This window comes from Papilio machaon, chromosome 25, assembly GCF_912999745.1.
Source record: "Papilio machaon chromosome 25, ilPapMach1.1, whole genome shotgun sequence".
Classification (NCBI taxonomy): domain Eukaryota; kingdom Metazoa; phylum Arthropoda; class Insecta; order Lepidoptera; family Papilionidae; genus Papilio; species Papilio machaon.
The window spans coordinates 5932204-5951556 of NC_060010.1; the positions used below are offsets into that span (position 1 = coordinate 5932204).

The 19353-nt window shown below is 38.4% G+C and overlaps 2 protein-coding genes across 2 annotated transcripts; one reads left to right on the top strand and one right to left on the bottom strand.

Annotated features, from left to right (window-relative positions):
• Positions 1-1037: 1037 nt before the first annotated feature.
• Positions 1038-14762, bottom strand: LOC106714305 (beta-1,3-galactosyltransferase 5-like). The gene is made up of 3 exons (XM_045684262.1): positions 14657-14762; positions 1657-2463; positions 1038-1574 (listed from the first exon to the last, which is right to left on the bottom strand). Exons 2-3 carry the CDS (start codon positions 2440-2442, stop codon positions 1278-1280), a joined length of 1083 nt encoding a protein of 360 aa, XP_045540218.1. The 5' UTR covers positions 2443-2463; positions 14657-14762; the 3' UTR covers positions 1038-1277.
• A 1506-nt stretch (positions 14763-16268) lies between these two features.
• Positions 16269-19015, top strand: LOC106715492 (synaptic vesicular amine transporter). The gene is made up of 11 exons (XM_045684290.1): positions 16269-16382; positions 16448-16570; positions 16640-16795; positions 16867-17037; positions 17109-17207; positions 17342-17382; positions 17508-17709; positions 17870-18000; positions 18236-18389; positions 18526-18656; positions 18927-19015. Exons 1-11 carry the CDS (start codon positions 16289-16291, stop codon positions 18993-18995), a joined length of 1371 nt encoding a protein of 456 aa, XP_045540246.1. The 5' UTR covers positions 16269-16288; the 3' UTR covers positions 18996-19015.
• The last annotated feature ends 338 nt before the right edge of the window (positions 19016-19353 follow it).

Sequence of the window (19353 nt, forward strand, 5' to 3'; positions counted from 1 at the left end):
GATGTAGGGCGTGTATTTATGTTGGTGGTAGACATTTCGAGCATTTTATTTGAATAAATAATTATAATTTTGGTTAATTTTTGTGTTTAATTGAAAACCATTGCAATACCATACAATTACCTACATATCTTTTTAAGTTTTAAGGAACAGAATAGACATTTAAAAATGTATTTGCGTACGAATTTGAGACTATTGCTTTATTGGTATGTTTTGTTTTGAAGGGGTATTGTTCCCAAAAAATATTTTTAAATGTCCTAGTATGAATTTTTTAAGTAAGTGTTATACCATTTTGGAATTGCAATGAAATTACCTAACTTTTTAAGTTACTCGCCGGAGTTGCATAGTACATTTTTTTTTCAGTACACTTGGAGGAAGTTGAGTGAAATCGTAATTACTAAGTCCTTGACTGGACAAGAACTTAATTTTCTTTAAAATCTTTGTTAGATATGTATTGTTTTTTTTATTTCATATTGATAAAGGGTTATTGACGATAACATAACAGCTTTTTTTTTTAAATATAGCAATATTTGTAGGTCATCGGTAGCAAAATCGCCCCACAAGGTGTAAAATTTTTAGTTTTTACAAAATGCCATTTATTTTTTTTAATACCCAGAGGGGAATTTTTATTTTATTTTTCTGGTGACCCTTGTGACCACCCCTATCACCCCCCTTCATATGTACGTAACCTTTTGGGACACCCTGTATATGAGATTCTTTTTTTCCGCTACTTACAAACATAACACTAAAATATAAAATCGAGCTGGTCTTTTTATTATTTTATAAAAAACATTGTTATATTTAAATGCAGGTAAAATCGAATTTTTGAATAGAATAAAATTTATAATTATTAAAGACGTATGGAATTATCACAGAAAAAATTTAATGTTAGTAAACAAAAATCATTTCGCGGTAAAAACCATAACGTACTGGACAGTGACAGCTGTCAGTGTAATTTAGACCATAGACAATTAACGTTGTAAAAAAATCTAAAAAAAAGTGGTAAAAAATATATTAATCTTTTTTTATATATGTCATTAAACGGAGCATTTTATATTCGAGAGTATTTACTAAAGTTTTAAATATGTATATTTTTATACCATCTTTACTTAACACCTATAAGAATTGAGATACAAGTCGATCGATAAATCTCATTTTACGGCCGAAATCATTTCAATAGAAACTTTAATCTATTTAGAGGGCATTCGAATAATCTGTACTTCGTTTCATACAAAGTAAGGATAGAATATCGATCGGGTGGTCAGCTATGCGAGTGACCGCTAGCTGGCACACTTGGTCTTACCGTCTAGAAGTTTCCTCCAGAGATCGAACTGCTCGTGGTATCGCACCATGTGTATGGCGATGCCGCGCTGCACCGCACACGGGTGCGGCGCCACCTTGCGGTTGTAGAACTCCGCGGAGTGCACGCGCGATATCTTCAGCCGCGCCGCCAACACGCCCGTCACGAACACGTCCTCCAGCCGCAAGTAGCGCTCGCCTCCCGCGGCACCCAGCAGTGTGCGTATCGCGTCCCCCGACACCAGGTACGCGGGACCCGTCGCGAAGTCGGGGAACACCTGCCGGACATACATGTATACAATAAACACCTCGGTTTCACTCAATATTCTGATGGTCGACAACATAGATCGGCGCGGTCACCTTGCCGGGGAACTGCAGCGGCGACACGTAGTACTTTGACTTGGTGGTGCGCTTCGGCAGCGACTTCTTGACGACCTTGCCCCAGATGGTCTTGGTGGCGTTGACCCTGTTGGGGGCGGTGGCGAACTTGAGCAGGCGCGGCACGTTGATGAACATGTCGTCGTCGGTCTTGAGCAGACGCGGCGCGCGCGGGCAGTACGTGTCCGCCCACTCCAGCATCGACAACGTCTTCAGAGTCAGATTCGAGTACGAGTCTATGGATCTGCCGACGATGAGGTCGCCGTACAGCGAGTCCTCGGCGTCTATGGCGGGTCGTAACGCGGCGGGCGGCGCGCCCAGCACGAAGGCGAGGGCGACGTCGCTCCGGGAGGCGTAGTGTCCCCAGGTGAGGCGCACGGCGTCCCGCGCGCTGGCGTGCGAGGGCGCCGAGGTGACGAGCACGAGCAACTGAAGGCGCGCGCCCAGCGCGGGGCACAGCTCGGGGTGCGGCCGCTCGTGTCCCGCTACATACACGTCGCGGGTGAGGATGATGCGGGGGTCGCGGGGCGGCGGCGCCGGTGTGGGCGCCGGCGTGGGCGCGTGTGTGGTGGTGTTGTGGGCGAGGGACGCTGCGGGCGCGGCGGGAGGCGTGACGTGCGGCGCGGGTGGGAGATGCAGAGGGCGCGGACGGCGCGGCGGCGGTGCGGGCGCGTGGCGGGCCAGCAGCAGCAGCAGCAGGGCGGCGAGCGCGGTCAGCGCGGCGGCGTGTGCGCGCCGCATGCCCCCCGCCGCGCCCAGCACGCCCATTGATAACGATCAGCCCAAACTCTGCAAAAGAATAAAATCGTCTGGTAAATTGCAATATAAATGTACTAATTTACAATCCAAATTAATATAATTCTGGTAGCGTTTACAGAGGATAGGACATTCACATTTTACCGACGCAACGCAAGAATGTTATGATAGACGCATTGCGCATAACAATGTATTGCGCAGGACTTTGTCTCCCAAGACACGTCTACACGTCTGCTCTCGTCTGCATCGACAGATACATACAAATCGAAAGGCTGAATCGGAACGTTTTGTTTGTTTTTTACTACTTATTGCCCTTATCTTCGATAGTGGTGATTTCCGTCTACATTGACGTGACATAGCAAGCAATCAATGAAGAAGAACAACAAAAGTGTCAAGGTGAGCGGTGACCGGTGACCGCAACAGGCACACGTCCTCAAACCCAGACCTTCGCGCTACGATGACCAGCCGGATCACAATACAACACTATTGTAGCTACACTTGATTAGAAACACAATATTGATAATACTTGACTTTTTAAGGAAGAAGGAAGTAAAGTAGGGAAGTTGCAGTTGCACCGATTTTGCTAAAAAGAGAAAGAATACTAGCTTCTTTTCAAAGAGACTCCCTGTAGAATGAGTCTGAGTGTTACTTGGAGGCGTAACGCTTTGCAAAGATATTTGGAATAACAACAACTAAAAATGAAATTACAATAAATTAAGGCTTAAGTTTATTCAATTTATTTTGTCAACACAGTAATGACGTCACGATACACGTCGTCTATTTCCGGAAACTCGTAAATATTTTAATTAAGTAGAATGATTTTTTTACGTAGATCATATTTCTGCAGAAATATCAACTTATGTTAGAACATATTATCATCTCCGTAATTCGCTTTAAAATTAAAAGAGACAGCTATATGTTTGTAACCACGTTTCGCTATTAGAAACGACACTTTCCGAACAATGTAAAACTATTATCTCAATCGAAAACACGCGTCCCCTGTACGAGTATATAAAAAAGTACTACACGTTACGATGTATGCGAAATACCACTGTGACACTACAACAAGCTAAATATTATAAAAAAAAACATTTAAAAGTTGTAGATAATTGTTAACACTAGTGATTAATTTAAAAAAAACGAAAAAGCAAAACTTAATGTACTACGTAGGAATACGAATCAAATACGAAAATCAGTTAAGTGGTCAGTTCAGTCGTTTCGGCTACGAGTTACATAAGAACTTACATACATACAAACATAAATGTTGTATACATTACTACTTTCAAAATATTTAATAAAATTACGTCTATAGTATTTTTAAAACAAATCTTTCCTGCTTTATTCAAAGTTTATCAGTTCCGGGAAATAAATGGGGAATGTCCTTGAAATATGTTGGTCACCCGAGCGCCACATGGCGGTCACGAAAATATGATCATTCAACACGTTGTATGAAATGCAATATTTGAAGATAAAATAACCATACATAGTAATTTAACCATACATACATAACGTTTAGACAAACCCTACTTTTGTGTACCAAAACTGCACAGTTAAGTGTGTACAATAATTTCGAATGTGGATGACTACAAAGATAGAATACCGAATAAAGTATGGATGGATTGTGTGAAAGAGGATATGCGTAAAAAGGAAGTAAATTCAGATATGACGGCTGACAGAGATACATGAAAGAGTAGTACATACTGTGCGTAAACTTCGTAGGAAATAGAGTATAATCCTGGCTACGAGTACTAGGATACTTGGTTATTTTTGCAAATCTAAACCGCAAAACCTAACGTGTGTGGCCAGCACAAAACGTGATTGTGTCAGCAAATGTTTGTCATATTATTTGTCACTTGGCCAACATTTGGCCATTGTGTGTTGCTGATATTTTGAAATGTTTCTATACAAGTAATTCACATCTCAATTAACACTTTATTCCTAATGTCATTGACAGTATCAGATGTTTATTTTATTATGTTGGATCAACGATGTTGTAACTCTGATTTCGTGGCCCAATAGTTCTATTGTGGATGTAAAAATATAAATGTCAAAGTTTAGATCTTTACTATTTGCTTGCTTTTTACCGATTTCATAATGTAGGAAGCCCTCGATTCGACACGCGCTCGCAGCTAAACACTAGCCGTAATAAAGTTTCAATCTCAATGCTTTAAGTTACTGTAGGGTTTGTCTGCACTTATACAATTGAACCTGGATAAGCGAGAACTCGGCTAACTTTAAAAGCGAGAAAAATGTCGAGGTTCCTTGGACTCTCACTTATCCAGGTTCGAGTACTTGTACACACATGTTGTCTCTGTCTTTTCAAACAGAATGTGAGAAATGACAATATGTATCAATACAAGTGGCACGACAGTCAAAACTCACAAATTGTTTCATCATAAAGCTTCAAGGATTAACACCCAAGTTTTAAAACACGACATGTCAAGCGATACAGCACGATCTGCCAATTAACCTTCGTCATACAACACACAAAACCATAGATTCACGATTTTTTAATCACCTGACATCATAGACCTTGTGGTTATGAGGATTATCTATGGTGCAATTGTTAAGCACGATGTATATATCCTTAGTGTTAGACAATGTGACGACATTTTGTCGACAATAGTGACTTCTTATTTATAAGATAAAGTCGATATCAAGTGTACAAGTTATCGATGTGGACATCATTGTTTATTGGTAACAAATAACAATGGCTGTGGGCAAGTGCGATACATACATACATACATACATATATACAATGTACATTGGTCGTGGATAACTGGCCAAAAATATATATTACAAAAAAAAATCTTTCACAATTTGGAAATTTTGTCGAGTTCCAAATTTAAATTACAAATGATTTCGATTGTGACAGTGACATTTTCTGCTCAAAGACATAGTTTGGTTTTACATCATCTATATAAAATGTAAATTTTTTAGAGCGGAAAAGTTCTGAGCCTCAACTATTTTATTTTAATGTATAAATAACAAACTAACGGACTATTGTCCAAACTATATGACCCTGTACATAGTACACATTTTAGAAGTATTTTAGTCACTTACAACTAGGTAAAATGACAAGGAAAAGTGTAAAGCTATCTTACTAATACTATAAACTAGCTGTCGCCCGCGACTTCGTCTGCGCTGAATAAAAAAATCACTTAATAAGTAGCCTATATGTTCTTCCAAACTATGTTCTACATCTGTGACAAATTTCATTAAGATCTGTTTGAGGAACTGTTTTTGAGATATCTTCTAAAAAACATCCATCCATCTAAACTCGAATCATTTTAAATATTATAAATATTAATTAAGTTTTTATTTTCCTCCGCGTGTACGGAGTCGCGGTCGCCAGCTAGTATATCAATAAACTTTAAATTCCATACACATTACAACGTTTAACATTCAACAAATGTAAAATCACACAAATACATACTGGAATTAACTTTGTCAGCGGTATTTTCACATCGAAGTAATATTCCCTCTAATCATACTATATTTTTTCTTTATAAAAATTATGTTAGAAAATAAACTTAAATGTAACATAAGATTCTTCTTCTTCTTCTTCTTACAGTTCCATCTTCTTTCGAAGGTCAGCTATCATTAAGGCAACTTGTACCCTTGACACCGCGGCTCTGAAGAGCGAACGGGTACTCTTTCCCTGGCGCAAGTTTTTAAGCCAGGATGTTCGTCTTCGACCTACACTTCTACCTAACATTAGATTACCTGCTTAAAAATTGTCGAGTTTTAAAGCAATGGGCAACTTGTCTATGGTTATTTGAATTGGATCATATATAGTTATATTAACCTTCTAGTAAACTCTTAACGCGAACAAAAATACAGGACGATTCAAAGATAACAATAATGTTTTACATCCGACCTTTTATAATAACATTGTCTGAGGACTGTATGACTCAGTGTAAAAGATGAACAACCCGACGGACATAGCAATTAACTTAGGTATTAAATGACTCAACTTCCTGCAAAATTCCTAAACACAGCTTGTTGTAAAAACCCGCTACAAGACAGAACAGATATTATAAAACACTAGAAATTGTCCGCGACTTCGTCTGTACGGAATTATAAAACAAACTAGTAAAACATATACGCAACGTCACTCGGGGATATTGTAAATTATCAACAGTGAAAGAATTTCTCTATTGGTTCAGTAGTTTCGGAGTCTATTCAATGCAAACAAACAAACAATCAAATCATCCCTCTTTATAATATAGATGCCAATTAAGAAAATAAACCAATCGATGAAGAATGAGATGCATATTATGATAAAAATTACATAAAACGTGGGTAAAAAATAAAATTAAAAACGTTATTTAATATTATCTGTAATAAGACATCATTGAATGAACACAGATATTTCTAGAAGCAGAGCATAATTCAATACGTAACTTCCATGCGGGCGACGCGTCTGAGCTTTTTGTAGCGGCGCGCCGTGCGCTAGCGCAGGGTCAAGGCCCTCAAGGCCCCGGGGAGCGGGGAAGGGGCAACCTACAGAAAAGGGGAGGAGGGATAGACCGAATGAGCCTTCAAAAGCTAAAGCTAGTTTCGCACGATTGGAAAATAGTGAGACAGAGCAGTTGGACAATACAGTAGTACGCACAGGTGGAGTAGAACAGCACTCCTTTTGTAGTAAGCGTGCCTTCAAAAAATAACAAAATTACACTATCTAAATATTAATTCTTCGCTTCACTGTTCTACCCTCGTGTTAAACTAGCATAAGGGGGGAGGGGGTATGTGTCCAACGTGGGGGGAGGGCAATGTCACGCATACACACGTCATGTCCCGTCTCGCGTGATCGCATACGATCGGAAAGAGATAGAGAGACGCACTGTTATTCGTATGAATGCTGGTTTTAGGCGTGCAACGTGCGTTGGACGCGTGGGAACCGCGTTGTTGACCGGTCACCGCACCTGTCGACAGTTCACAGCCGCACTCGATCAAGTATCGACAAACAGACGAACATATATTCTTAGGTCCGGGATATACGTATTAAGACCAGAGCAGAGTAGGTAGCAATAACATTTGCTTCCTAAATTTAAAAGTAACACATGCGAACGGGTTATACTTTGGAAGCAACGAAAGTAGATAATTATGAAAAAATGATTACCCGTAGACAGTTATGCGAGCCTGGTGAATGAAAAATGAAAGCGTAAAATGAATCCATAGTAGTATAAACTTTCTATTTTTAAACCAGTAAGAGTACCTTAGTTTTTGATAATAAAAGAATAATCTTAGATCAGTTTTGCTTAGATCCAATGCAAGTGTGATACTAAAATGTAACAAAGTATCACTTAATCAGTCCGGTCGTGTATATATTAGGCTATAGACAATGGCTACAATTGCACGCCGGTCGCGCCATGCTAAGCAATTAACCTTTATTATATAATAATAGAACTCGGATGCTTTTCTAATTAAATTGTCTATATCTAACCGGTTGTAGGTATATACTATGTTTAGTTAGTCTACGATTAATTACTCTATGACAGTACGTTATTGAAAGAGAAGGAACGATGTATTGTATGCAAGTCTATGACACGGTAATAATAATACCGTGAGTGAGAGAGATACAGTTATACCCAATTCCTGTGACGTGACAAAGACAGGGATAACTATCTTCTGTCCCTTTCTGCGTACCAGGGTTTGGGCTTTGTTTGGAACAAAGGTTGTCCCCTACAAACAACCTAGGTTGTCCCTAGCAAAGTTTGACATTCGTGTTATTTTTCGAAAATTGTGAGTACTTAGTGGCTGTAATTGTGTAAAAATATTTTGATATTTCAGTTTTAGTTAGGTAAAGTTTATAAAACATGGTATACTGCTATATTGTTGGATGTAAAAGCCGTAGTGAGCGAAAAGAGGAAAACATAACCTTTCACTCGTAAGTACTGTAACTACGCACCTATTCAAATGTATTCATACAAAATAAGGAAGAAAATACAAACTAATTGTTCTTTACAGTCTTTGTAATAACTAATATGTTAAAATACGTGTAAAATCAGCTAAAATAAAATCGTATTTTTCGAACATTATGCGCCCAAACGCAGATGTCATTTGTGTCAAATAATATACTGTATATCTGGGAAACAAGCGGCCATATTAAACTTCTTTTCAAATTGGTTGGTTATTACCCGTAAAAATAATACCACCATCTTGTTGTAAAAATTACCCTGAATTTAGGGGAAATAAAGTATAGTATTTGTAATGTATATAAATGAAACAATTCACATTTTTTATACTATTTTCAACAGATTTCAAAATGAGTAGTTTTTAATTCTGGTATATGCTGTGTTTTTTATTGATACTTTCTTATCCCGTTGATTTATAGTATATTTTTTAATTTGTCCCATGTAAATTTTATCGAAATCGGTTACTTAATTTCTTAGAAAGTACAATCAAAATATGTAGTTAAATATTAAGTAGTTTTACATAGAGAGGGTGCGTCAATATAAATACTTGGGTACGTGGCTAAATGAAAACTGGGAAAGCGACCAGGAAATCAAGACACGTATCGAAGTAGCACGCAATGCATTCCAAAAAATGCGCAAAATTTTTTGCTCCCGTAACCTTGGAATACATTTGCGTGTCCGCCTTCTAAAATGTTACATCTGGCCCATCCTTCTATACGGATGCGAGGCTTGGACAATAAAAGAAGATCTCAGGAAACGTATAGAAGCGTTCGAGATGTGGGCATATAGACGCATGTTGGCCATAAGCTGGACTCAAAGAGTGACAAACGAGGAGGTTCTGCGACGAGTCCACCAAAAAAGGGAACTTTTGCAGACCGTCAAGATGAGAAAAGTATCCTATCTCGGACACGTGCTCAGGCACGATAGATATGATCTCCTCCAACTTATCTTGATGGGAAAAGTTGCCGGCAAAAGGAGTGTTGGCCGTCGGAAGAAATCGTGGTTACGCAACATCAGAGAGTGGACTGGAATTGCGAGTGCCGCCCAACTGTTTCGCCTCGCAAGGAATAAACAGAAATATGGAGAACTGACCGCCAACCTTCGCTAGTCGGAGAGGCACCTCAAGAAGAAGAAGAAGTTTTACATATAGTGTTCACTGTAATGATATACAGAATAATTTAAAATTATATGACTTTAATATTGGTATGTTTTTTGTAGCTTTTTAAGAAGACTTAGGGCTTCGTGCATATCGAAGAAAAACAGGACATCGTTTGAATGCTGGTCTAATGGACCTAAGACTGAAGAGATGCCGCGCTTTGTTGAAGCGGTACGCGGGAAAAAAATATCGGGAAATTCTTTTTTTTGGAGTCACTCAAGACATCCTTGATTAAGGCAGCCGCCGATATTGACATGGACCTCGTTCGTGCTGCGATAGACAACTGGCCGCGGAGATTGAAGGCCTGTATTCAAAATCACGGAGGTCATTTTGAATAAACTTTAGTGTCATAAGAATCTATGTTTTGTTAAGTTCATTTTGGTATATAAATGGTCACATAATGAATAAACTTGTTTCAATTATTTTATATTAAACATACTAAGTACATACATATTGACTAAGTATTACTAAAAAATCTGTTTACCTAATCTTAGTCACATAAACAAAAATTACGCATTGTTTTTTATATTTATTTCATTTATTAATTACAATATAATTGGGAATATATAAATTGGTATATATTAAATTATATCGTAATTATTCATTTTCGGGACAATAACAAATAACTGGTAACCCCAATCCTTTTACATATATATATGTATAGTCTATAGTACTCTCTATCTGTCCCTTACGGGTGAACGCGCGCGGGTGTCATATCTATATAATTCTTCATCTGAGATTGTATGTGTAAAAAAGAGATAAAGATAAACCTAGACGGCAAAGAGCAGGATACACAGATGACAAAAAAACGTTGAATTTTGGAAAACAATTACCAAAGTTATATAAACTGGAACCTAAAAGCACAAACACATTTCATGTTATTAATAAAACATCCCATCTATTTATAGAGAAGTCCATCTGTCTTCAAGTACGGCAGGTTGTTTCTAGGGCTGTCAATTTTAATGAATGGCCCAACTATTGTCGAAGAAACAAACCAAAAATTACTACTTTCATCTTTAGGGGATGCAAACATCTAGTGAATTGCTTCATTGAACCTAGTTTGAGAAGACATCAATGGAAAACCCATAGCGTGTCAACCCTAGTCAGTCCTAGGCCTTATATAGACGAGTCCTTCACACGAGATATGTGACATTGAAATGCCGGTTACGAGTTAAACCTTTTTATAAAAAATAGTTTTTTGTTCCAATAGACGTACGATCGCTTGAGTATTCAAGACACATCTTTGTACTGTTATTTCATTAACTGCCAGCACGTTTTAAACCGGAATTGAGTTATATTAGTGCAGTTAGTGTATAAGGCAGCAGCGCGGTAATAAAACACTAATCCAATGTCGCTCAAACCGTTGCTTACCTTGTTTGAAAATTACCAATAATTATAAGCAAAAAGCTTCAGAATAAATTGTATACCAACCCTTTTTTATTGTTATAAGTGCCAACTCCCAAGTTGAACAACCTTTAATTATAAATCTCGTCTTTCTTTAAATAAATAACCTGATATCTTCGCTTTTTACCATGCGTTTCAGCTGTATCTGTGACCGTTTACACTTCAATGTTGCGAGACAGAGCGTTGTCTGACACACGACACCGGACATAAACAATGATCTCGCGTGTCGCATGTCATTGTTCCGTTACCTCGTCACAACGCAATTAAACCAACCGGACGATGTGTCCGACGCGAACTTCGGTGGCTGACTTGTCTGACGGAAAATGACACAAGTGTTTGACATGTTTGATAACGAAAACACCTTGTGTCATTGCAATATGTAACCTTTTAATCTCATTTCAATCGATTGAAGAAATTAGGTTAACAAAGTTACTTCAAATTCCATTCAATACCATCTGTGAACCAATTTCAAATTTCATTTCATTTCGTAATTAGTAGTTGAATTGTGAAACATTTGCAATTTGTCTATGGTGAAAATTCTTCGGTTTGAATCAAAACGAAATATAGGTAGAAATAAAGGAGCCGAGTATGAGCTGCTTTTCCAGTTATTATCAATATCCGCTGGGAACCGCAGCTGAGAATATCCACCCTTTTAACACCTTTATGTACAAACTTGTTTCACATAGAAATAATTCTGTGAACGTGAGAGTTGACACAAGTCTATACACAACACTAGACTCGTACAAACATTCACAATGCCACATTAAGTTATACATAACATGTCTAAACAATACATAATTCACTTTTATTCTCGAATGTAATTGAAACTACATATGTATTAATTATCAATTAGCTAACTTTAATCTTCTTATTTGAGTAATAAAACTTAAGAAACATTTCCTGAATGGCAGAGAAATTTAAATCTGTTGAGAATATTTATAAAAAAAAACCAGCTGTCGCCCGCAACTCCGTCTGCGCCGAAGTGATAAACAAAATAACGTAATGGCGCAGATGTAGAACAAATTTCATCAAAATCCGTAGATCCGTTCCGGAGATACCTTCAAACAACCATCCATCTAAACTTTCGCATTTATAATATTAGATAAGAAGTAAAATGGCGATTGAAGGATGTCAAATATCTATGTATGTAATATTTATATATGCTCATATATCTGCTAATATTATTGTATTTGTCAATCTATATAAATATAGACGCTAGTCGTACAAATATACGAGATACCTCGATATTTATTTGTCAAGTCAAAGATGAATTGCGATCTTCTTGTCCTACTTTTCAACCGTTCATGGCAAATATTGACTTTGTTTATTTGCGAAAACATCTACAGCAGACGAGGTCTCAATAAATAATCCATAGTTAAACATTATTATGCCTGTTATGTATTATATTAGTAATCAGATGATTTGCGATGTTTTTTTTATTACACCACATAAGGGATGCAGTAGGAATATTTGATGGTAATTTGTTAACTTAACCAATGTATTTGTGTGTGCTGATAAAACAGTTTTACATGAATTTATGAGAGAACAATACGCGTACGTCCGTTCAGTTCAGTTTCATATTATAAAATGACCTGTAGCGCCACTGTCGCGCACACACGCTGCAACTTGCTTTTTTAAACACGTGCAAAAGTTGTCTTTCTGCCACTTCTTTACCAGACTTATTTGACTATTGTCTGATGATATTTTAACAAGAAATGTCATGTGTTTCAACACATATTATGAAATTGAATGATAAGTATTAAATAAATACGTCAATCTGGCGACGACCTTCGTAAGCAGGCGAGTGTGCTGTGTGCCTACAACCGACACGCACGGCGCTACTTCTCGTAATTACATCTTAGATGTAAGGTTGACACTAAACTACTAAAGTAGTATGTATTTTTTCATATCCTAGCAATTTGTGTATAACTTCTCCTTACATCTCTTACTAGGTTACTAGTTGTGGTTTTTTCCTTATTACGAGATAATATCGCCATTTTTATCAACCGAGTTCCTGTATTCCATTTTTTTTATCTATAAATTAAAGCATGACTTTAAATAAATATTCTATAAATATAGGAGTCGAAGGGACCACGATATTTTTCTCTTATGAAGGTCGCCCATCAGAACCAGACAATGACTCTCGCTTGTAGTTTCTCGCCTATCCTAGTTTGACTAAATTTATACTTATCATATGCACACAGGTCACATAATATATAGCCTAGTATTCAAAGAAAAAATTACAAAGAAGTTACTTTGACAACCCTATCAATAATACATTGCACTTAAACCAACTGAGTCACAATATGTTTGTAATGCAAAAATTAAACATTTTGTCAATCATAAGTTTACACAACCAAATCAATTGTATTAAACATATATACTAACAAACCTGAATAAGCGAGAGTCCTAGAGAACACTTTATTTTTTCGCTTTCGGAGGTTGTTGGTTGGAACCGATCCACGACTCTCGCTTATAGAGGCTTCTCTCTTAAACAGGTTTAACTGTATATATTTGCTTTTTTGTCAAAACGATTGCAAGGAATGGTAACATATTGTAATGCATGTGTATGGACAGTCAACAAATTAGTAAAATATATCAAATATCATAGATATTTTATCAACAGCTGTCTTCCACCTAAAATCAGCATAAACCATATCTTTGGTGCATCTTTAATTTTGAGAATTAAGTCTATACTTTTTTTCATGTACCAAATAAATAGAAAGAAGGTTTGTTGACAGGCAGGTAGTCATCCATAACAACTTAAGCCAAAACTTTAAGATTTATAAAAACCTTATGTGCCGACCCCACATGAAAAAGGCCATGGGAAAAGGCCTGGGAGATGATGAATGTACCCAATAAATATATCTATTTTCTTCAATGACATGAAATCACATTGTCCGTAGTGAACTGTCAAGTTAAAAATATTATACACAAAGTTATAATTGTAAGTTCTAGACAAGTTAGAAAATGTTTAAATCCAAGTTGTGGTGATTTGCTTGTGCTGAGATGTACATACTAAATATAGTAAAACTAATTTGAAATTCACCTATTTCATATAGTCTAAAGAAGAGAACAACCCAATTCTGTTTTAATCACTTTGAGCTTAATTTTTTTTAATCTGTGATTGTAAAAATAACAAATTACATTGTATGATATATAATGAACAACAGATAGAAACAGTAAGCTTATAATTATACAATTTATGTGAATTTTTTAAAACTAACTAACAATGTCACAAATAAATAATCTGCTACAATAACTGCTACCATACAAAAATATAATCAACACTGTTAAAGCATGTCTATAGGAAAACAGAGTTCAAAAAGTAACAAAATAAATAGAATTAAAAAAAATAAAGAAGAAAAAAACTGTAGTTTTTGGTCACAATTGTAGTTGTCTTAGTTATAAAAAATCATACATCTTTCTTATTCTACTTTACTCATAGTTAAAGCGAGATAAATAATGTAAAAAAATTGTCTATAGAATATATTTTATGTTTCCCTTTTTAATTAATGAATTCAAGAAACTCTGATATAAAAGATTGTAAAAACATGTTAATATAGCAAAACTTGTTCGTTATTTAACTGTTTATGTAAGATTCGTGAAATTATAAGCAATTAAAATAATTAAACATAAAATAACGTAAGTAATACAATAAAACGTATCCAAAAGATTTGATCATCTGGTGTAATATTTATTGTTACGTTGAATACTCGAATGATATCAAAAATTATGAACTTACCATAACGAGAAGGGAGAATGGGGCGGAATTTGTGGGGGGCACAGGAAGAGTTTTGATTACAGTCAGCGTACTTTCTGGTATATTGACGAATTGGGCACTAAGTAAGGACACTAAGTAAACCTATTTTTAGCCTGATGCTTCTACATCACATGTAGCACTAAAGACACGACATTCATCAGGCAACGTTAATAAAATTCAAGCAACACCACCACCACTTTACGATCTTCAAGTCGACTAATTTGACATTGACGCATGCATGAATTGGATTGGATTTACATTTTGTATGACAGTGACAATTAACGGCTTTTGCGTTCCGTTTTATGATTAAGCTAAAAGATTTAAAAAGTATTTTGGTGTGTTTTAGAAGATATTTTGAATTATTTAATTTATATTATATTTAATTTTAAGATATTCCTCCCAACTTGGGATGACGTCAAGCAGGCAGGTGGCCAAAAAACTTAGCCAAATCTTTAAGGTTTATAAAACCTTGTGTGCCGGAAAATCCCAGGGAGATGATGATTTGCCAAACATTATTGAATTGAATACTTTTTTGTAACTACAGGCGTACCAGAAACTCAAACCCCAAATTAAATGAAACGTAGAGAACATTGTTCATCTGATCAGTTTACTCTCAGATGGTTACAAATATCACTACTACCATGCTTGCTTTCCAAAACCTTAATCCCAACTTCATATATTGGAAATAATAAAATAGAAGTTAGCTTAGTATTTTTTAAAAATCTTTATAGCCTGACCAGAAATTTAATAACCCTGTCATGAGTATCCCAGTCCCTGAGTAGTCCAATTTTTTGGACTTATACATGTTTAGACTCCTATATATTATGTGTTTTTTTTAAAACATCATATTGCGGTTGCCATTATTAGTTAGAAATAACTTAGTAACGTAGGTTTTCTTCTACATGGCGAGGTGTTTTATTCTCTTGGGAAACGAAAACTCATAAAATTGCACTGTTTTTTATAAGCTTTGAACGGAAGCGGTAAGCAAGGCAAGGGTAAAGGAGATGAACAGATGTGTCGCTAACAGGCGTGTAATGAGGTTTGGTAACGAGCCGGCAAATCGCAAACTTTTTCTATTTTATTTTTTGCAACTATCTAGATTCATGCGTTTTTTATTAACTGAATAAAACCGTTTAATATATTACATTAATTACGACAAAAAGCTACTGAAATGATTTATTACATGTTAATTTTATGCGTTTTTTTAATTTACTATACTAACCGTAGAGCTCTGGCATTTGTAAGGTCTTATGACAATGCAAGGCCTCCTATTGGTTCCTATATACTTCTATATCAGAGAAATGTCTATATGGAATTCGAAAAACATAGTACATGACGAAAACTGAACGTCTAGATTTCGGTCCGGCCGGTCAAGTGCTTGACATTTGCACTCCGACGTTCAGACTTTTATATAGTAACAAAAATGTTTAGTAGAAAATGTTGCAATATAACATCGCTGTACAAAATAGCGAGTGTAGCAGAAAATCATATTAGGACCGGCTCACACGCGCGACTGGTTACTGATTGAAGATGTATTGGGTTCTTTGTCGCGGCGACGACGCGCGGTATTCGCAGTGGATCCGTTATTGCGGCGACGCGTCATTTTGCGCCGACATGTTGGACGAACGCGCGTCTGGGCACGGCCTACTAGCATTCGCTCTCGTCTATCTTACCTTCTTCCTTGATAATGTTCTCCTGACAGTGCTTGGTATGTTTGGAACTTTTTTGAATTTGGAATGCGTTCAAAATTTTGAATTAGGATTTTTTTTATAGTTCCAATAATCCCGGACTGGGTTCGCGGCGAGTCTCTAGCACTGTGGGCCACCCACAACGCTCCACTTGTCAAGTTTCTTAACACAACTGTGAATAAAATTACCACCGCTGATGAGGATGAGGGTAATAGCTTAATTTAGCATAATTTAGATAAGTGTTATTGGGGTTAAAATTCAACCTCAATTTGTACAGGTGTTGGGGCCTCGCAGGCGCTAGTGGGCGCGGTGCTGGGCGCCAAGGCGGCTGCGCAGCTGCTGACGGCGCCGGCAGCCGCGTGCGCTGTGGCCCGCCGCGGACCTATGCCTGTGCTGCGGGCTGCCACCGCACTACTGGCGGCTGCTGCAGCAGGTGTGCACACTACGTGGTACCAATTGTTTCAAGAAATTAATCACTTGGTCAAGAAAATATGTCGTGTGCAGTGTTCGGGTGGTGCGCACGTCGCGGCAGCGGTGCGTTGGCAGCGGGTTTAGGCCGCGTGGTGCACGGTGCGGGCGCGGCTCTGGCCGGCGTGTCGGGAATGGCCGTGGCTGCGTCATTACCAAACTTGCGTTGCAACGCTGTGGCCGTGCTCCTTGGTGCAGTTGCACTGGGTAAGTTGCCTTACGAGAAGCAAAGACTCGCTCATTCTTCAGGAAATATTAACCATAAGTTCCGTTTACAGGTGTTTTGGTGGGATATCCTTTTGGAGGCTCCGCGTACTTCCTGTGGAGTCCGGCAGCACCTTTCCAGCTGATATGCTTCGCGTTATTATTGGATTTTGGTATGTCAAACTCAAATGTCAACTAGATGATCACATTGTGTAACGACACGTACAAACTGTGAAATCTACTGGCTCAAATTCTACGGAATTCTGAATTTGTATAATTAACTTACCCAAACATGTAATATTTTTAGTTTTACAGTATGCATTTTTGAGAGAAGATTGCCAATATCAAGTAAGTTTTACTTAATCTATTTTAATAAATAGCTCCACTTTGTATCAAAAACTTTCAATCAAGTAAGCAACGTTGTCCAATGCTTCTGGAGAGATCTCCGCCCTCTCCTCTAATCCATTCTACAGCTCCAGTGTAACCGGGACAACAACAACCAAGCCAGACCGGAGTCTATATGGGCGGTGTCTCGGCGCGGAGGAGCGCTGGAGTGTGCGGGCGCGGTGCTGCTTACTACCAGCGTGATGGCCGCGTTGGAGCCCTGCCTGCCGCTCTGGATGCTGGAAAAGTTCCGCCCGGAGCGCTGGCAGACTGGCGCCGCTTTCCTACCAGGTCACACGTCTTATTACCTCCCTCCACCTTTCTCCTGTACTACGTTTCTGTGTACCTTCATACTTTCGATAGTAATTTTAATTTCAGTAAACTGTTATTGACCGACAGCAAAAGGATAAAACGTAGAATGGCTTATTGTCACTTGGATATTCGTAAGCAGATAGTCTGGGCTACCTGATCGCCACCAGCTCGCTGGGCGGCGTGACGCGGCTGGTAGGCGCCGAGCGAGTGGCTCTAGTGGGTCAGGTCACCGTCGGCGCGGCAGCACTAGCAGTTCCATACGCAACTACCGTTAGTATGCTTTATGCTTACTTTTTGACAAGTATCACTTTATTTTTCCACAGTAATGTTCTCAATTTCGCAAAAAAAAAACAATGAATTCCCCCGTAGTAGACTTACCTGGCACCCTGCTCTTGTGCAACGCTTGCCTAATTACCTTACAATATCTTGTTTCTCTCCTGCTCTCTGTCTGTCTTGAAGCAGTGTCTATGAGTGAAATGTGAATTGTGACGTGTGTATGCGGCAGGTGTGGGGCCTGGCGACGCCGCAGCTGTGCGTTGGGCTAGGTTTGGGTGCAGCGGACGCGGCGCTGGCGCCCGCTCTGCTGGCCCGCAGGCCGCGTCGCGTTCCTCAGCTGGCTGCGCTGCTGCAGGCCGCCGCCAGCGCCGCCTATGCACTCGGTCATTACACACTGTCTTTGTTGTCTTGTCTTTTTAATCTTTGATGTTAAACGCATATCATTACGTTAGAAGAAATGAAGCCGAAGAACTATTAACCGTATACAACTTGTAAAGGCCATCATGTTTTTGGCTACAGGTCCAGTGGTGGGTGGCGTACTGTCATGGTGTGTGGGGTTCGAGACGGCGCTGCGGGCGCTCGGTGTCGCCAACCTGCTGTACGCCGCGCTACTCTACCGAGCCCTCACCGCACATCCACTCTCACCACAGGTCAAATATTGTACATTACGAAATACTCCAAATATTAAGTCTGCAAAACCGTTAAGGTTATGGACCTGTTGTAAATTGTATCTGCCTATAATTTTTGGAAAGACTTACACGACCCTACTTACTAATTAATGCGTTTCTTCCTCGCCCGTCTTCTGTGTGATCGTAGTATTGCACCGGCCGTACAGGCCATACATGCAACAATACTGCTACGGACTGTACCACTGTAAAAACTATTTCTTCAGATAAATTAAATTTGTTTTGTGTTATCAGTGGGGCGCTGGGACACCTACTGACGACGATAGCGAGGAAGAAGCGGCAGAGCTCACTCCGCTACGCTAGCGCCCCCATGCACGCGCGGCAGCTTCAAAAAATTTACATATTTAATTACCGTAATTAGATATTTACAATTGTAAATTATGTTCTGTTGTTCAAGCTATAAATAAATAAATCGATAGACAAATTATTTTCTATTATTTTAACCCCTAAGGCCTGGTGCCCCGGGCGTTAAAGCGGCCCTAGTTCAAGGCGATTTTCATAGTATAGGTATTAATATAACTTAAAACGAACCTCTAAGCAATATCAATGTATCAAACCTCCTCAAGAAATATACAGTGATTAAATATGTAGTTGTCAATTCATTTGTTTGCTATCGGCCGTCAAGCCGCGTGGCTGCACCAAAATTATGTTCAAGTGATTT